We start from the raw sequence: 20,691 nt of genomic DNA, 5'->3' as shown, positions 1-20,691 counted from the left end.
CAATTGCTCAGACATAAGATACAAAAATAGACTATGTCAACAATCGTTCAGACATATGACCAGGCTGTAAAAATGCCTTGCCAGCAATCCATAACAACTGGAAAGTACCGGATATTATTCTAAGGCTATGTCTGCAGACTATTTTTCACTTTCCGCATATATTAATCATGCATGACGCAAAGAGCAAGAAATGTCCATATAGGGAGAAGATAAGAAACCAATGTCGATCATAGGCTAGATTGGGAGCCCTCCGTCTTGGGCCTGATTGGCCAGAGGGACAGTGGCGTCGGGAGCCTTAAAATTGAGCTGGGTTGCATCCCAGACTTCAGAGACCGTACCTATCTTGGGTGCTTTCTCTCCATGCTTTGCAAAACATGTATTCCAAATAAAAGCCTGCTTGTTACTGACCACCTTATCTTGGTGTTTTCCGGTTAGACGAAAACTACTTATAACAGTTTCAATTAAATTATCTGTTTTTCTTCACTGGTTGTATACTTATGGTCTCTGAATTCTTTAGTGAAAAGCAACCTTTTGCCCCATAACTTTATACTCTTCTTCCTATCTTGAGTGGTATAAACTGCATAAAATTGCATAGTTTCCCAAGTTATCATGTTTTATTGTGGGTATTTACTATTTGGTGTTTTTGCATTTTTAATAGTGCTTGCATGTGTGCAATTCCTTGTGTGCTTTAGTACTCCCCTCAATAAACTGTTTTTAATATGTCCAAATTTCAGTGCAATTTTCAGACTTTTCTAGAAACTTTAGGTATTTATATATTATATCCACTTAAACCAGATGTAATAACCAAGCCAGGAGCTCCTGTAGCACAGGACTGGCAGCAGAAAGAAGTTGGCTTTCCATTATACATTTGGACAATGAAAAGTAGGCCTTATTCACATGGACATGAGTCTAGTATAAATGGCTGCCTTTCATTGGCCATATGTAGTAACAGGGAGAGGTTGCACTCTCATTAAGAGATCCCCCAATAGAGTACTTTCATAAGGTAGTGATGTCTTTTTTATTAATTAGGTTATTATGTTCATTATTATAATACATTGATTAATTAACAGAACACAGTTGAGGGTTTTTTCCTCCTGGATAAGAATGTAGTCACTCTTCAATTCTAGAATTCACAGAAAGTAAGTGACACCATTGTATCTGCACGTAGCCCAGTACATGGCATTGTCTGTTGCTGTCTGACTCTGCCTTTGCCCAGTAAATCAGAACTGGGGATAGAAGTGTGCTTCTGGGGCAACAGTGATTGCTTTGGACTTTGCTCACAGCTGTCAGCTTCTATCCCATGCAAATTTCTGAAGGTGGGATTTTTAACCATTTTCTCCTGTCATTGTGCGCCATTCTTCATGCTGCTTCTGTGTGTCCCCTGCCCCTCCAAGCAACATTTCAGGGAGTATTTTGGTCTGTAGCAGGAGGAGGGAGGTGAGGAAGTCCCATTCCATACTACAGGATCCAGGCCTTTCACCTACATTATAAATTCCCTGCATGTCCTTATTTTCTTTCTCTAGATATTCTCATTGTACATCTACTGGCAGTCAGAATGAAGGATGTGGTACAGCTCTATACAATGGTGTACTCTGGCCCACAGTCTGCAAATTGCTGCTGTAAGATAAACAGTATCTGCAACAATGTGCAGCTTTGAAACTGTACCATCTTCAAGATCATGTGAACAAGAAGAGATCCTCCAGTTAGCTAATTCACAACTAATAGATTACTAGGGAACATAATATAAATTAAAAATGGTTGTTTCCTGTATTATTTTATGCCCAACACAATTGAACACAAGCTCAAAAACCTGCATTAGAAACAAAAAGGAATGTTTAAAATCTTTTTTTAAACCACTGAGATGTTGAGATGCCTGTCAGGGATGTTCTTTCTCAACTCTGCTGTTTGCTATAAACAGTATTTATAGTTTTACTCACTGAAGTATACAGAATGTATTAGAGATAAATTAGCCAGAATACATTTAAAATCAGCCTATATGCTGATAATAACTGCTTGTGGACTAAGAACAATTAATAGTTATCTAGATGGTAAAATCTAAGAAATCATTGGCCAGGAATGGTTGTCAGTGACTTATCACTATTAAAATGATTATAATTTCAAGTTTGTTGTTTGTATTGTACCTGTCTTTCTACTAGGGGTCCCAATCCCCCCGCTTTAGCGGGAGACTTCTGGGTTCCCAGCTTAATCTCCCGGTCTTCAAAAATTGAGAACCGGGGGGGTGGGGGGGGTGGAGGGGGGGAGAACATACCTATAGAGCTCCTGAGCAGTTTGTAAAATCCCTGTCCCTTTAAGGCTGGGCAGGAAGGAGGAAACAGGAAGGGCTTCGGAGAACGGCCCCTCCCTTCTTTGCTTTCGTTTTCACAGCAGGCACAGTTCTCCGGAAGAAGACCAAGTAAGTATTTGTGTGTGTGTGTGTGTGAGAGAGGGAGGGGGCAGGGAGGGGGATTCCCTCGTATGGAGGCCCTCCCCCCCTTTAGAAAGCGTGGGGGGGGGAGGGAAATGTCTACTGGGCACTCTATTATTCCCTATGGAGAATGATTCCCATAGGGAATAATAGGGAATTGATCCGTGGGTATTGGGGGCTCTGGGGGGGCTATTTTTTGAGGTAGAGGCACCAGATTTTTAGTATAGCATCTAGTGCCTCTCCCCAAAATACCCCCCAAGTTTCAAAACGATTGGACCAGAGGGTCCAATTCTATGAGCCCCAAAAGATGGTGCCCCTATCCTTAATTATTTCCTATGGAAGAAAGGCATTTAAAAAGGTGAGCTGTCCCTTTAAATGTGATGGCCAGAACTCCCTTGGAGTTCAATTATGCTTGTCACACCCTTGTTACTGGCTCCACCCCCAGTGTCTCCTGGCTTCACCCCCAAAGTCTCCTGGCTCCGCCCCCAAAGTCCCCAGATTTTTCTTTAATTGGACTTGGCAACCCTACTTTCTACAGATTTTTTAGAAGCTTGGGAAAATATTAACTGCTTCAATCTTGAATGAGATAAAATCCACACCAGCCTTAACTACTTTTCAAAAGGTAGATTAAAAAGGAGGCCAAACCATAGCCTGATGCTATTGTGCAGTGTTGAACATTATTTTAAAAATGAAACTGAAACTCTATGATTCGCTCTAGATCAAGATCTCTTCTAGTTGTCTGCTGGAGCTAGACTTAAGGTTGACAGAGGAAAAGGAAGTAGGGTTTTCAGGTCTGTGTTGGAAAATGCCTGGAGACTTTGGGGGTGGATCCAGGAGAGGGCAGGGTTTGGGGAAGGGAGGGTCCTCAGCACGGTACAATGCCATAGAGTCCACCCTTCAAAGCAGCCATTTTCTCCAGGGGAGCTGATTTCCACCAGCTGGAGATCAGTTGTAAAAGCAGATCTCCAGGCCCTAATTGGAGGCTGAGCAAACCAAGAGGGACGAACACATTTTGGTAAAAAAATCTATAGTGCCATAGAGGTTTTTTTTTTACCAAAATGCTAGCGTGTTCCCATGCAACAAGCCTGGCACAATTACATCACTTCCAGGTGATGTCATCATGCCACACACATAAGAAAAGTCCCCCCACCAGCAGCCAGGTAAGACCTGGCAATCCTATATTTTTTCCCTCAAGAGTAATTAGTGATTTACTAGGTACTGCTTCAGGTTAAGATGAATGGTCAGTTAGGAGGCATCTTGACTGGCTGTCTACACTAATCTCCATAGGGTTTCCAACCTCCAGGTGGAGCCTAGAGATCTGGAATTACAATTGATCTCCAGACTATAGAGATCAGTTCCCCTAGTGAAAATGGCTGCTTTGGAGAGTAAAATCTATGGCATTAGGGCTTTTTTTGAGCAGGAACGCACAGGAACACAGTTCCGACTGGCTTGGTGTTGGGAGGTGTGGCCTATTGTGCAAATGAGTTTCTGCTGGGCTTTTTCTACAAAAAAAGCTCTGTATGGCATTATACCCTGCTGAGGTCTCTCACTTTTCCAGGTTGTATCCTGAAATCTCCTACTTAGAGTTGGCAGTCCTACCCTAGATATCTGAATAATAGTATAGTCATCTTTTTCACACTCGTGATATTAGCTTGTGTTAGGGTTGCCAGGTCTAACTCAGCAAATATCTGGGAGACTTTGAAGGGGGGGCCAGGAGCAAGTTGTGACAAGTATGATTGAACTCTAAAGGGAGTTCTGACCATCTCATTTAAAGGGACTGAGCATCTTTTAAATGCCTTCCCTTCATTGGAAATAATGGAGGAGGGCACCTTCTGTTGTGACTCATAGAATTGAACCCCCTGGTCCAATCTTTTTGAGACTTGGGGAGTGGGGCTTGAGGAGAGGCACTAGATGCTATGATGAAAATCTGGTGCATCTCCTTAAAAAACCAGCCCCCCCCCCAGAGACCCAAATGCTCACAGATTGATTCTCCATTATTCCCTATAAGGATCAGTCTCCATAGGGAATAATGAAGTGCCTAGAAGAAATTCAACGTCCCCCCTGCACTTTCCAATAACTCTGAAGCAGGAGGAGAGCCTCCAGACCAGGGGATTGGTAACCAGAGTTTCAGTGCAGGGCCGGCCCTTCCACTAGGCAAATTAGGCATTTGCCTTGGGCACTAGCCCTGGGGTGCTGCCAAACTAGGCACCCCCCATGTGACTTACTGTTGTAAGAGGCTGGAAAGTGCCTGGCTGCACCATGGACACTTGCTCCAAACTTTGCGCCGGCTCCCTCTGAGCAAGCACCGGTTACAAAATGCCTCACTGCACTGTGGGCACTTGTTCTGGCTTTTGCATGACCCCCTGTCTCCCTCTGAGCAAGAACTGGCTGGAAGTGCTTGCTTGTACCGCTGGTGCTTCCTCCAGCCTTTGCGCCGCCCCCCCCCCCCCCCAGCTCACTCTGAGCAAACATTGGCCAGGAAGTGCCTAGCTGCACCACAGGTGCTTGCTCCGGCCTTTGTATCACCCCCTCCCCGGCTCTCTCTGAGTAAGTGCTGGCCAGGAAGTGGCTGGCTGCATAGCAGGTGCTTGCTCCAGCTTTCATGCTGCCCCTGGTTCCCCCTGAGCAAGCACCAGCCAGGAATTGCTTGGCTTACCTTTGCGATGTCCAGCCCCCCCCCCCCCCCAGCTCCCTCTGAGCAAGCCTCCCAGTAGGTTTCAACTTTGAAACAGCAATGAGGCTGGGGGGATGTGGAGGCTGTGATGGTCATAGGAGACCGAATTGCTTTTGATGCCTCCTCTGCTTTGCTGGCTCCCCTTGGAACACTCCCCATTTCTTTCACCTCCCTTGGCTATCAACTGGCAGCAGGGACTTCCCTGCTCTGGTTCCAGCCTTGTCTATTGCGCTGGCTGCTTTGCTAAAAGAGGTATGTGAAGAGCGTACCAGATCTTTGGTTGCAACCCACTTTAATAGGTGGCTTTCATGGTCATCTTAGTGAATGCAAGGAGATTTTTTTTTTTTTAGGCTTTTAAACAGTGCAGTTGTAAGCCTTCCCACCCCCACACCCCTCTCTCTGAGCAAGTGCCGGCTGGGAAGTGTCTGGCTGCACCACTGCTGCCTCTTCTGGCTTTACTTTCTCTTTGCACAGTGGGGGTGGTGGTGCCAGAATTTAGCCTTGCCTAGGGCAGCAGAAAGTCTAGGGCCACCCCTTTTCGTGTGCTATGCTATGTCCCTTTAATAAAGTGGTTTTTAAATCAGTGACTGCAGTGCACCTCCTGGTTGCCCCCAAGCCAAAGGAAGCCCGTTTGAAAGCTACAAGGGACAGGGCCTTCTCCGTAATGGCTCCTGGTGGAACCAGCTGCCGGAAGAGGCAAGGGCCCTGCGGGACCTTGCCCAATTCCGCAGGGCCTGCAAGACAGCCCTCTTCCGGCTGGCCCACAACTAACCAGCACTGAACTTGAACTGAGTGTAGCTGTAAGACCGCTGTATGATTTTAATGTTGACGTATATAACAAATGTCTAGATTTTAACTATATAAATTATGAAATGTTAACTTTTATGCTTAATTTTATATTTTATGTTAGTTTTTATATGTTGTAAGCCGCCCTGAGCCACCTAGTGGGAAGGGCGGGATATAAATTACAAATAAAATAAATAAATAAATATTTCTTTCCTTCTGTAACATTTCTCTGTCCTTTTAGGGGGGAGTTCTCAAAGAGTTAAAAGACAAGTGTACTTCAGTCACTTTATATAATCAATCCTGGAAGTTTGGAACAAACTGAAAAGGTTTTCTAGTCCACGTTCATCAGCAGTGGTATAATTTATTTTTAATAATAGCTGCCGTTTAGCAAATTCATTTTCTTTATGGGTGAAACATGATGATGTAAGATTTACAGCTGTGGTAAAAATAGTCATTGCATAAGTCTAGACAAATTAAAGCTGTGAATGAATAATGAGAACCCTCTATAGCAGGGGTGGCCAACAGTAGCTCTCCAGATGTTTTTTTGCCTACAACTCCCATCAGCCCCAGCCAGCATGGCCAATGGCTGGGGCTGATGGGAATTGTAGACAAAAAAAACATCTGGAGAGCTACTTTTGGCCACCCCTGCTCTATAGTTCTGTAACTTTACATAGATTTGTAACTGTTGGATCATTAGGATACTCTCTAATTGCATTTGAGATAGTAGTCTCTAGTGCTAAAGAAACTAAAGGATCGTTATCAAGAAATTATCAATGTATTTAATGAAAGACTGATTGCCTGGAAATAACATTCCAGAATCACAGAATCTGATCAGAATAAGTTTGCTAATGGGTACAGTGACTGAAAATTGAGGATTCTGATTTTTAAAAACAAAATTAGGTGCCTTATTCCAGTATTGTATTTGAATAATAATAAAGCAGCAGTTTAGAAATTCGATAAATGTTACAACACCGTATTTTATCTGTTCCCCTTGTAACACTAATGCTGGAGGGACATTTGAAAAGTAAAATCAGAAGTTGAGTAGAGGTACTCAACTGCAAATCTTATGTTTGGGGTATACATTTGCTGGCATACTGTATATAACAGGGGTGGCCAATGGTAGCTCTCCAGATGTTTTTTGCCTACAACTCCCATCAGCCCCAGTCATTGGCCATGCTGGGTGGGGTTGATGGGAGTTGTAGGCAAAAGACATCTGGAGAGCTACCATTGGCCACCCCTGGTATATAACATTTTGGAGCTACTGAAAGAGAATTTTCCCTGAAGAACAATGTTTAAAATACACTGGTAATTCGCTGAGAGTTTAAAATCAGGTTTCATTAAGTAATTTCTTTGCATTGATTAGCTTTGCCTTTCCATTGTTTCTCTGTTGATTGCTCATTAAAAATCACTTTAAGTGTCCTACACAAGAAAATTGCCAAAATTACTGAAGACTTACATTGATATCTTCCAAATCTAAAAAATTCAACATGACTCCGTTGCGTTTCCAGATGATTGGAGGCCTCAGAGGTCCACGGATTGCACAGGTCAATACAGTGCTCAGCCCTACGGTTACTGTGGTCATGCTAACCATTTGATCTTCAGGAAGTGTGAGTTGGACCACCTCTGTGAAAGTAATAGCAAAAAGTAATTATTACCATGTAGACAATGAATCTGGCCTTTTCACTGATTGCTTGGAGAGGTTTCAGCAATAGCTAAGATATGAACTGCAAAAAAGGTCAACTTTAGACCAACAATGTGAAATAGGATACACTTCAGTAAACCTAGATTACAATCTAATCCTTTATTTCATGCTTCTTGGTTGTCAGACTACCTCCCAGCTATTTAGAGAAAGCCAGTAATATCATCCATTCTCATTTCCACCCTACAGAAATCGAATTCATATTAAATAGACTGCAGGACAAACTAAATACAATAATATTTTAGCTACACGTTTTTCTGAGACGAGTGGGCATGAATAAAAACACAATTTCTATAGCTCTTATAGGCACAACACCAAACCTGAGACACTTCTACTTGCTCCTGGATCAGTACCAATTAAAAACTTCTACAACAAATATCTGGCCTAACTCATTTGATGTGCATAATTTACACAGGTAAATAAAAAGGCATATTATATTATGCTGTTGGTGAAAACTGAGCAAAACAGTATTCTGATACTTCTTTTGGCATATTGCAGAAAGTTCATTGATAGCTTTCGTTCAAATGCCCCATCAGGACTATTTAGCATTATTTAAAGGTAATGTTTGATGAATCATCTTATTTTTCTTGAATATCTTACAGAATTATGCAAATAAATTCACATGGATAGGCACTATGATGAGAGAACTAAAACAAAATCTTCCTTTGTCCCAGGATTCTGGAAAGTTCTGTGGTTCAAAAGAGACACAGGACAGAATTGGTGATGCTGATGCCCTTCTGCCAATGGGAAGTGAGATTGGAAGCCATTAACAGTGATCTCTGCTCTTTGGATACAGACAACTGCTATGCATGCAAATCAAACGGATATGGCAAGATAGTCCAGGAAAACAGCAGGGTGCCAGAGACTGATGAGAACTATTAGAACAAATATTCTTCTAAGGAATAACGGATCCATGTTCATGGGTATAACACCCCTTTGCATTGAGGGGTAAGATGGGAAATTTAGAAACAAGAAGAGCAAGCCAATCCTATTGAGTCAAACACAATTATGTAATCCCAGGGCATCTTTTTTGTTATGGTTCTTTGTTCTGCTACATATTCCATTGGGCAGATCAGGATGAATCATATATTGTGCCCTGGATCAAAGTAAAAAGGACCCCAGGTTGGAGCACATTCAAACTAGGTTTTAAAAATGAAGGAAACCTAAGCTCAGTTTCATAGCTATGATTTAGATACACTCCTTTGCTGCAGAACATATTCCTTTGGTGCTAGGTGCTTTCTCCTTATTGAAAGAGGGTAATCTTGCCTGAATGTAAAATGCCTAGTGGCAGAAGAATGTGATCCATAATGGAGGGCAACACTGAACAAGTGGACATAAGGTATATTTATTTATTTAAATTTATTAACCACCCTCCCCAGTAGGATGGGGCTCAGGGCAGTGTACACAAAATCAGATAAAACATTGCATGAAACAATTTAAAGTCAGGCTAAAACAGAAAACTGTAAAACAAATCAAGCTAAAACAGTAAGACCTAATTACTTATGGATGATGCTAAAATCCTAATAGCACAGCTGTTTCATGGAGGAAGGGGCAGGAGGAAGGAAGATGGAAGTTGGGAGAGCCAAGATGGGACCATCACTGTCCTCAACCAAATGCCTCCTGGGACACCTCTGCCTTACACACCCTATGGAATTGTAGTATATTCTGCAGGACGTGGATGCTACTCAGCAGAGAGTTCCATCAGGTTAGAGCCAGGGCAGAGGACAGCTGGACATCTCTTGGGCCAGAGACCACCAATAAATTCTGCTCTCCTGAGAGTAATGCTCTTCTAGGAGTATACCAGAAGAGGTGGTCCTGAAGGTATATAGGTCCCTGGCTGTTAAGGATTTTAAAGGTCAACACCATAACCCTGAATCTGATTCGGTACTCCACAGGAAGCCAGTGCAGTTCATTCAGCTCCAAATGGGTATGTGCTGCAGGTGGCATCCCTGTAAGGACCAGGACTGCTGCATTTTGTACCAGTTGAGGTTTCCACATCAGCCTCAAGCCCATGTAGAGCATACAGTACAGTAATCTATGTACAGTGATCCAATCTGGAGGGGACCACTGCATGAATTACAGTGGCCAGGTCATGGCAATACAGGTATGGGGCTACCTGCCTAGCCTGGTAAAAATCTCTAATCACTGATTCCAATCACTAATAGAAGATGTCTAGTTTGGTCTAACAATGGATCAATAAAACTCAATTTCTGGACAATGCTCTTAAGGCAAATTTTCATACAACTATAGCAATGCTAATTCCTGAGGGTAGCCATTAGCAAAAACAAATGACCCCTTGTGGCACTTTAAATACTAACAGATTTATGAATTAGCATTCACTTAACTAGATGCAAGAAATGTATAAGCACTGATACAAGCTTATAGAGAAAACCATCGTAAATAGGAGCTTTCCCAAGAGAAACAGAACCAGACACCAGCAGTTGCTATAACTCTTCAGAGAGGAATCCTCTGAGATCAGTGGTTTAGAAATGGGGGAAGCATCTTTCTGCACTCATGTTGAACTGCTGCCCCACATACACCCCCTTCTGACACCTCCCGGTCTGGTGCCTAGTTCCACCTGCTCAACATGGGGTCCTGTTTCCCGTTCAACCTGTGGAAACATTTCTACACCCTCCCAAGAGTACTCTTATACCCTCCTTGCTGTTGTGGGGGTACTTTGCGGATGCCCACATTTACATCTGTCTGTCAGGTACGGGCTGCATGTTTCAGTCATGGGAGAGGGGCTGTGAGTGGATGGGTATGCTCCGGACCCAGGTGCAGAGTCAAAACACCCCCATAGGTAGTGGGTTCTTTGGCTAAGTACCCACATTCATTATACTCTCCCAGCTGCCATGGGGGTACTCAAAACTCTGGGGATGCCTGCTCTGTCTTTCTGAAATGTCCAACCTGTCTTTTTAGACTTAGACTTGAGTCTTTGACAATTGCATGGTATCAAGAAATTGTTGGGACTCTTCTCATAATTATCATCGACAAAAGTTATACCCTGCCTTTCTGCCCTCACAAGGGTCACTAACGTGACTAAGCATTTAATTTAATATATATATAAAATATATTACAAAATCACTATTTAAAACAAAATCACCACCAAACACATCATTAAAACAAATAATAATAGAGTTGAAATATGTACAAAGGCATTAAAAAAGCAAAATTAGAAACTGGTCATGAAGGAGGAATCTTTGAGAGAATGCCAAACAAAAGAACACTCATAACAGAATTGGATAGAGAGCATTTAAAAATAGGGAGGGAAGTGACAGAAGAAACTATCTGCTGGTCAGATGCTGAAAGCACTGCTGATACAAGGAAAAGGTGGTAATTTGGGATGAGATGCATGGTGGAGTGAAGACTGAGTGAACACTACCATCCAAACATATTGGGGGAAATACCTGCAGATTTCTACATAGGTTTTATAGAATGGCTGATCCCCCCTACACCGGCTCATAACCATGCTAAAGCTGCTTTGTATGAAATGATACTTTGCCATTGAAATGTTTCTTCTTCTTCCTGTAATATTATGTTTTTATTAACACCTGTATGGGGAAAAAACACAGCACAGCATCCTTACACTAGTATATATTCTACTTTGAAAAACAGCCAAAACACCCCACAACAGTATCATTATAATTTTCCTAGTGGACCATTATAGAGGATGAAAACAAACAGTGTGCCTACACAGACAGGTAAGTCATTTGATGGTGGAGTTACTGTCAGCAGGGGAGAGTTGTTATTAAGCATTTCAAGGAGAGACAGTGAGGAGTGGTAGAGCAATCAAGAGGCATTGTCAAAATTGAAACATTTACAGTTTTATCATTCCCTGGATATCTTTTCTTGGCTCAGCCACTGAGGCTCTGGCAAAAACATCTTGGCAAAAACATCTTGGCAAAAACATCTGGCAAAAACATCTTGGAGCGATGTCACATTTAAATGCGCCAAACTGAGCTTTCAAGTTAATAGCCCATTAAGATGAAAGGGAGGGGGTATCTCACACCTCCTTTGGTGCTATGTTACTCCAGTCTGTGGATGCCAAACAAATGAGACAGCAAGTGCACTGATTCCAGGAGGGCTGACATCTCTTGATTCCACATACTCTGTGTGCCTGCAATTTCAGTTTAACAGCAGCTGAATATTGCTAACGGAAAAGCAAGCACCATGGGAAAAGAGGCAAAGCAATGTGTTTTCTATTGTTAAAAATAGAGAAATAAACCTTGTCATCGTTGAAATAATAATAATAATAATAATAAAAAAAAACTTGGTTAGAAACGGCAGGAGTCTCATCCTCTTTAAATAACAAGAATAATCAGACCTTGGATCGAGTAGTTTTTCTTCAAAGCTGACATTTTTCTAGAGGCAATATTTTTGCCACATTGAACGATTATTGTTCATTTTAACAATAATAACAGTGCTTTAAGAAATGTTGTTGAAGTGGATGAACTAAGCGAGCAACACATGGCAGAAAGCCATTTTAAAATACTACTGTACGAAGTGTTGCAGCTGCTCACGTCTAAAGGCTTAGGTTCATAAGGATGGCAACAGTGCAAGAGTATCCACTGTGAGTGTCAAGACTGGTTAGCCTTTAAGAGAAACTTTGATAAGGGATTGAATCACTAGGGTTTGTAGAATCTTTCGGGCTCAAGTGCCGTGTTCTACTGGAGAAAGTTTTCCTTCCAGACGTTTCGTTCTCAGCTGCGGAGAACATCCTCAGTGGCGTTGCAGCCGGAGCAGGCGCTCTGACCTTCTTGGCTGCTGTGCATTGAGTGGGGCCAGGGCTGCTGGAGAGCTGCTATTTGTAGGCTGGAGGGGGTGTGATGAAAGGGCAATTGGTTTGTGGATGTGCCCATTGTTTGATGGGGCTTCCTGGAAGGGTAGTGATAAGGAACCTGGCTGTTGAATGTGACCATTGTTCTGTGTTAATTGCTGGGAGGGTTGGAGGGGGTGTGAAGATAAGGAAGATGGTTGTTGACTGTGCTGATTGTTCTGTGGAATTTGCTGGTTGTTCTGTGACTTTCTGCAATTTATAGTCTGTAGGATGTTTTGCAGAGCTGGGTACCAAGATTGGTGGATGAAAATGCCTTCTTCCTTTCTGTTAAAATTGTGCTGGTGTTTGTAAATCTCAATAGCTTCTCTGTTCAGGCGGGTATGATAATGTGAGACCGTAGAAAGGACTTCAGTTCTTTCAAAGTGGATGACGTGGTCACTGGTAATCCAATCACATCCCCTCTGATGCCTTGGAGTTCTTTCCCTTTATTTACGTCTAGAGAAATTAAGTAGCCTACACAAAGCTTTTTTTTTTGTAGAAAATGCCCAGCAGAAATTCATTTGAATATTACCTACACCCGCTGACACCTGTGCTTTCCTGTTCAAAAAAAGCCCTGAGCCTACGTGAAACAAAAATCAGGAAATCTGACATAGACTAGGCCTATTTTAGGAGGAAGTACGCTTCATACTGACCAAGCTGATATAAGAAAAGATATGCCAAGTTATTTTCCCACCCTCTTATAAATGGTAATGGTATTTTGATAGTCTTTGAATGGATAGAATTCACTTGGATGGAATTCACATAGCAGTTGGAAAGAGCTTTGTCACCAAGGGCTTATGAAGATGGATGAGTTTAAATGAACATACTAAAAGACAGATTTCAGGATGCTGATGGTATCATCATTTAGCCAGTTGAAAAGGCATGAATATGGATACATGAAAGGCTCTGACTGTTGGTAGAAGTGTCAAACAAAATGGATAAATGTGATGAAATTTAGGGTTTTTTTAAAAAAAAAAATCAACAGAATTAAAGGAAAAACAAGTGCTATGTTTTTCAATTATAAGTATGAGAAATTGTTGTCTACTATCCTGAAAATATTCTTCTGTTCTGAAGAAGAAAGTTGTCTTCTATCCTGAAAGCATTCACCCCATCTGCAAGATGTCTGGGGCTTGTTGTGGGTTCTGCTGAATGAGAAATACTCTTCATATACTCAGGATGGTTTCACTTCTATAGAGACAAAGTCCTGATTAAATAATGGAGAGATCAATTCAGCTCTTAGATCTGAAAATCTGGAGCAGTAAAAAAATGTGATCCACAGAATCATTTTTGTTGTTGCCACAATTACAGAGTCTATGTGAATATGGAATTCCATTGAATCTTCCTAATATCACTGCTGAAGGTTGGGCATTCAGGAGTGCAAGCATGGATGCCCTTCTATACTTTGGAAGAGTTAATTCAGGTAGATAGTTTGACATTTTGGTTCATATTGAACCAATCATTATTTAGTTTCAAATAATGACAGAAGTTAAGCAATGCAAAGTATTTCTGTTCTTAGATAAAGTAGAAAATGTATCATTCAGAAGTTAGTAAAAACAGTGGAGACACATTTGGAAACACACAAAGCAACAACCATAGGTTGATTTACTACTGGTACTCTTTGGGCCCAATCACATGGTGGATTTGATCCGACATGGCCACCCCCCCCCCCATGATCTAACATGCATGTTCACACATGCATGTCTGCTCACTGCCTGTCTTTATCTCATCATAGGATGGGCTGTGACCAGAAGAACCCAGAAGCAAACCACTGAAAGTCATGGGAGGCATGGTTCCAAACCATTTGTTTGTGAACCATGAACTGGCCTGATTCATGCCCAAATCATGGTTTGTGGTTCAGTTTGTGCCCATCCATACCTGTTGGCAGGGCTTTTTTTGAGCCGGAACCCACTGGAATGCTGTTCTGGCTGGCATGGTTAGCGTTCCGACTGCCCATGCCAGTGTTCCACCTCAGCCCAGTCAACTTCCCCCATTGGTCAGCATTGGTCAGGGGATCTCCTGGCTCCCCAGAGTCCAGCCGGAGTCAAAGGATCGAGCCCCCCTTGTGCAGCATCCTCCCGGCTTTCTGACATCTGGCTGGGGTCAGGGGGCCCAACCACACTTGTGTGGCATTTTTGTGCTCCCCGATGTCCCACCAGGGTCAGGGGACTGAGCAGCACTTCTGCAGCATTTTTAAGGCTCCCTGACTTCCAGCCAGGGTCGGGGGACCAAGCAGCACTTCTGTGGTGTTTTTGCGGCTCCCCGAAGTCCAGCCGGGGTTGGGGGGCCGAGAAGCACTTCCACTGCATTTTCGCAGGTCTCCAAATGTCCTGCTAGGGTCCTGCCCAGCCACACTTCTGCAGCATTTTCACGGGTCCCGGACATCTTGCCGGGGTTGGGGGGGGGCTGAGCTGCACTTCTGCGGCGTTTTTGTGGGTCTCCGATGTCCCGCCAGGGTCGGGGGCCGATCCGCAGTTCCACAGTGTTTTTGTGGGTCCCCGACATCCAGTTGAGCTCGGGGGCCGAGCAGCACTTCCACGACATTTTTGCGGCTCCCCGCTATCTGGCTGGGCTGTGGGGGACCAGCTGCGCTGTGCAGCATCCTCCCAGGGCCTGGACGGCTGGGAGGCTTTCAGGGCCCAGCTGCTGCAGCGGGATTGTTGCTGGCTGGGGTTCTCCTCTGTGGAAGAGTCAGCATTGCACTTCAGGTAAGTTTGTTGACTCTCCTCCACCCCACCTGCATGGAATCCTTGCTCGGCTCAATTTCTTTTTTTTCATTTCTTCCCCCTTTCTCTCTCTCTCTCTCTCTCTCTCTCTCTCTCTCTCTTTCTTTCTTTCTTTCTTTCTTTCTTTCTTTCTTTCTTTCTTTCTTTCTTTCTTTCTTTCTTTCTTTCTTTCTTTCTTTCTTTCTTTCTTTCTTCCTTCCTTCCTTCCTTCCTTCCTTCCTTCCTTCCTTCCTTCTCTCAAATATATGACAGCTTACAGTTCTTAGACATCTGATGTTTATTTTATATTAAGCAAATTCCTGTGCTAAGGGTTCTTTTGGGTGACAGCCAGTGTTCCCTCTAAACTGAATTAATGTGAGCTAGCTCACTGATTTTTAGCCTCCATCTCACAGATTTTTGTCTTAGCTTAGGAAGGATGACCTCAGAGCACAATAATTTATGCAGTAGCTCACAACTTTAATGCCAATAGCTCACAACTTTAATGCCAGTAGCTAACAAAGTAGAATTTTTGCTCTCAAGACTGTAGCTTGGAGGGAACATTGCTGCAGCCAGTGCCTCCCAAGTAATTGCTAAGATGTCAGCCAGATGCTGCATCTCCTTATGATACAGCCACCCGTGGGAAGGGCGGGATATAAATCCCGGAATAAATAAATAAATAAATAAATAAACAGTACATGTGCATATATGAATACTGTAAAAAAAGAAACATGGCCACAACTGAATTGCCAGGGTGCCAGCATCCATTGCAAATAAGGAACAGTGCAATCCTAAACAGATCTATTCAGAATTTTCTTGAACTCTACTCAGTTATGATTATTTCTAGGAAGGTTAGATTCATGTCCAGTATCAGCTTAGAGACCAACAAGATTTTTGGGGTGTAAACTTTGAGAATCAAAGCTGGGAGGTTTACACCTCAAAAATAGTGTTGGTCTCTAAGATGCCAATGGACTTGAGTCTAGCTGTTCTCCTGCAGACCAATACAGCTATCCTGAGCTCATAAACTACAAAGGGTTGCGGCTCAGTGGTACAGCATCCTCTTGGTATGCAGAAAGTCCTAGGTTCAATAGCCAGTTAAAAGGATGAGGTAGGAGGTGATATGAAAGACCTCTACTAGAGACCCTGGAGAGCAGCTGCCAGTCTGAGTAGACAATACTGACCTTGATGGATCAGTATAAGGCAGCTTCATGTGCTCCTGTATGTTGGCCCTGGTTAGTATTTAGATGGGAGGACCTCCCAAGCAATACTCCCTCTAAGGTGTGTAGTCCTGTGAGCTAGAATTCAATTTTGTGAGCTACTGGCATTAAAGTTGTGAGCTACTGCATAAATTAGTGTGCCCTGGGGCCATTTTTCCAAGCTAAGACAAAAATGTCTGAGCCAGAAGCTAAAAAACTATGAGCTAGCTCACACTAACTCATCTTAGAGGTGGATGTGGCTAGATGACCGTACTTCTGGAGATGTCAGAGGCATGGCTTATTATGCAAATGATGGTGATGTCAGAGGTGTGGCCTAGTATGCAAATGATGATGATGTCAGAGTGTGGCCTCACATACTAATGAGTTCCTGCTGGCCTTTTTTTTTTAACAAAAAAGTCCTGCCTTTCGGTAAAATGAGTACCCAGCTTGCTGGGGGGGGGGGGAATGTAGATGACTGGGGAAGGCAATGGCAAACCACCCTGTAAAAAGTCTGCCGTGAAAACGTTGTGAAAGCAACGTCACCCCAGAGTCGGAAACGACTGGTGCTTGCACAGGGGACCTTTTTTTTTTCCTTGTGCCCATCCATACCTGGGAGTACAAACATGCATGTATGGAGATGCGAAAATGTGTAGAACATGTTGTAGATTACCTTAAGGCAAGGGACAATTTTTGACTGGCAGTGGGTTTTTCCATTCATAATTTTTATGGAATGCTTATGCTTCAAGACTTCAGTGCATATTAGGAAAACTTACTGTGGATAGAGTTTGTGTCTTAGTGATTAATCTGACATGGCAACAGACTAAGTACAGAGAGAAAAAGGAAAAGAATGCCAAAGCCAATAATTTATAACTATTTTATGAGGAGACTTTGACAATGAGTACATTAGAATAGGGAGGCTGGGGAGGAAACATTCAAAGTTTATTCTTATAAATGTTGACAATTTCCATTTAAATGTTATAGTTTTGAAAAATCCTATTACACTTAAATATGGTATCTTTGAAACCAGCATCCTTGTCTTCAGTCATTTAATCCTTCTTGTTAAGTTTTCCATTTTTATTGAAGTCCAGGCACCCTTGCCTATTTCACCCTTTTTCTTGTTTCCTTAAAAAAACTTTTTAAAATTAGAGGATCTTTAAGAGAAAGTACACTGACTTCACTAGCATGCTCTGCATGCTAATTCAGTCAGGTATTACTAGTTGCACTATTTTATCAAGGAAATCTTTTCTCTGCTGTCATTTGCAGCCCACCAACGGCAATCATAATTTCACAATGAAGACATGTATAATTGAGGTCATTACAGGGAGCAACCTGGAATGAGCATCTACAGAACAAAACTCATTGATTTAGCATGGCTTAGAGATAATTTACATAGAAAATGTCAGTCTCACGTTCGGCTTTACTCATGCTATAGTATGCGGTGAACTCTATTTTAGTTTGAAAATGCCTTTTGTATCTTTAATTAGATCTTTTCAGTTTAAACTTAGGACATATAATTTTGCAGTGAATTGTCACCACTTTTAAATCATTCTTACAGTTACTCACAGATACCTTTACAAGGACGGAATAGTGAAACCATAACTTTAGGATATCAGGCATGAATATTTTTGAAAGATAAGGATTAGTCTGTATTTTTTATTGACTAAGGATTATTGCCTGAGGCTACACTATCCACTGGCATGTATTCAATTAAGTTATTTCTAAAGACATACAAGGGGGCGGGATGACTATTTCTGCCAATTGTCCCCATTCACTGCAGACTCCTTATTAAAGCTGCTGACCTCTCTATTGCAACGTCACAGCGGAACGTTTAAGGACTCCACCCTAAAACACTTATTTATGGCCTTGGTTAAGGCTGGTTCCTATGCAGAAACATTTAAGTGTATAATTTGGGGAAGTACAAATATCTTATTGTTCTAGGGTTGCCAAGTCCAATTCAAGAAATATCTGGGGACTTTGGGGGTGGAGCCAGGAGACATTAGGGGTGGAGCCAGGAGCAAGGGTGTGACAAGCATAAATGAAGTTCTGGCCATCACATTTAAAGGGAAGGCACACCTTTTCAATTCCTTTCGGCCATATGAAATAATGAAGGATAGGGACACCAGGGGCAGCAGGGCCGGGTCGGGGCGGCAGTGGTGGGGCGGCGTGGCGGAGAGCAGGAGCCCCGCAGCCAGGCCCAGCACCAGCGGCACCGCGGGCAGCCCCGAGGCCGCGGCCAGCAGCCGGAGGAGGTGGGCGGCGGCGACGTTGCGCAGGGCAGGGGGCAGCAGGGACACCAGGGGCAGCAGGGACGGGTCGGAGCGGCGAGATGTGCCAGCAAGTGGCCTCGGGGCTGCCCGCGGTGCTGCTGGGCCTGGCTGCCGCTTGCTGGAACGTCTCAGCCCAGAGGAGGAGGAGGCAGAAGGCCGTCTCTTTGCCCGCTTCTCCCCCCGCTGCCTGCTTGCTGGGGTGGGGGGGGGACAGCGTGACTCACACCGCAGTGCTGCAGCTTCCTTGGGGTGCACGCGGTCTTCCAGCAGGCTGGGAATTGCTCACTGTCTTCAGCTCTTCAACCCTTCAGTGAGGAAGCTGGGGCTGCTGCTGCCTCTTTGCAGCACATCTCGGAGGAGGGGAGACTGAGCAAGGACAGTTTGGGGGAGAGAGAGAGAGCAGGCCACTCACGCCCTGCAAACAAGGCCCTCCCCCCACCTCCCCTGGGGACTGTAAGAAGGAAGCTGGCATCCCCCCCTCCCAAGCAGGGCCTGCCCGGCCCATCCTGGCTCATCCTTTGGGGGGGGGAGGGGGAGCAGCCCCTTGCACTGCACCGCGGGCAGCCCCAAGGCCGTGGCCAGCAGCCGGGAGGAGGTGGGTGGTGGCGACGTTGCGCAGGGCAGGGGGCAGCAGGGCTGGGTCGGAGCGGCAGCGGTAGGGCGGCGTGGCGGAGGAGAGCAGGAGCCCCTCAGCCAGGCCCAGCGGTACCACGGGCAGCCCCGAGGCCACAGCCAGCAGCCGGAGGAGGTGGGCGGCGGCGGCGTGCAGGGCCAAGGGCAGCAGGGCCGGGTCGGGGCAGCAGCGGTGGGGTGGCGTGGCAGAGGAGAGCAGGAGCCCCACAGCCAGGCCCAGCGGCACCGCGGGCAGCCCCGAGGCCGCGGCCAGCAGCCGCCCGCGCGGTTCGAAGGCCATGCGCCGCTCAGCCCCAAGGGGAGGGGAGGGGAGGCTACCTGGGAGCGCTGTCGAGGGCTGGTTGGTGGCGGTGTGGACAGGCCACTAGCTGCCGCCTCCTCCTCTCCGCTCCCGGGTCTGTTGGCTGGTGGGAAGGCCCGGCCCAGGCGCCCCCCCAGCTCTCTCTCCCCCCACCCCCCCCGCCCCCAGATTTTTGGGGAGCGGGAGATGAGGCTGAAAATTCGGGGGTCCCCCGCCAGAGCGGGAGGGTTGGGAAGCCTATATTGTTCCTTTGTTCTTCATTTTGTCTTATATTTGGACTAAATCAATAGCGTGTACACACAATAAGAGTGTGAATATTTATTGTTGACCGGTGATTTGATTATTTTCCGACCTCTAGGCGGTGGTTGGAGTTCTCCTGGAATTACAACTGATCTCTAGACTACAGTTCCCATGGATAAAATGGGTGCTATGGAAGGTGGACTCACATCCACATCCCAAATTAGCTTCATTCCCAAATTCCACCCCCAAATCTCCAGAACTGACTGACTGAAGATAGTTATATTTTTTTATAGCAAGATGCCAGCCTCCAGGTTGGACCTGGGGATCCCCTGGAATTGCAGCTCATCTCCAGATTACAGAGATCAGTTCCCTTGGAGAAAATCGAATCTTTGGAGGATAGGCCCTATGGTATTGCAGCCCACTGAAGTTCCTGTCCTCCCCAGGCTCCATCCCAAATATCCAGGAGTTTCCCATCCTGGATATGGCAACCCTATCCTCCATCCCCTGCCAGTGACCAAGAGGGATCTAGAAACCCTATATAGCATAAAATATATTTTCACCTTAAATATTGTTGGAACATTTTATTATGGGTTATAAAAAAACACACACACACATATGTATATATATAGAATCATAGAGTTGGAAGGGACCTCCAGGATCATTTAGTTCAAACCCCTGCACAATGCAGGGAACTCACAACTATTTCCCCCTAAATTCACAAGATCTTCAATGCTGTTAGATGGCTATCTAGCCTCTGTTTAAAAACCTCCAAGGAAGGAGAGCCCACCACTTCCTGATACGGTTGCCAAGTCCAATTCAAGAAATATCTGGGGACTTTGGGGGTGGAGCCAAGGGACTTTAGGAGTGGAGCCAGGAGACATTGGGGCGGAGCCAGGAACAAGGGTGTGACAAGCATAATTGGCCACTACATTTCAAGGGACAGCACACCTTTTTA

General features: G+C 44.4%; 1 protein-coding gene across 2 annotated transcripts in view; it reads right to left on the bottom strand.

Annotated features, from left to right (window-relative positions):
- The window catches only part of FSTL4 (follistatin like 4), a 944,621-nt gene that overhangs the window by 102,452 nt on the left and 821,478 nt on the right, over nucleotides 1-20,691 (bottom strand). For both annotated transcript variants that reach the window (XM_060240476.1, XM_060240477.1), the window contains exon 6: nucleotides 7,342-7,508. In XM_060240476.1, coding sequence (XP_060096459.1) covers nucleotides 7,342-7,508 — 167 coding nt within the window. The remainder of the gene's footprint in view (nucleotides 1-7,341; nucleotides 7,509-20,691) is intronic.

The sequence above is a fragment of the Heteronotia binoei genome, chromosome 5 (assembly GCF_032191835.1).
Source record: "Heteronotia binoei isolate CCM8104 ecotype False Entrance Well chromosome 5, APGP_CSIRO_Hbin_v1, whole genome shotgun sequence".
In the NCBI taxonomy this organism is placed as follows: Eukaryota; Metazoa; Chordata; class Lepidosauria; order Squamata; family Gekkonidae; genus Heteronotia; species Heteronotia binoei.
The sequence above is the reverse complement of the archived record's forward strand: the minus strand, read 5'-3'. Positions and strand labels throughout refer to the sequence as shown.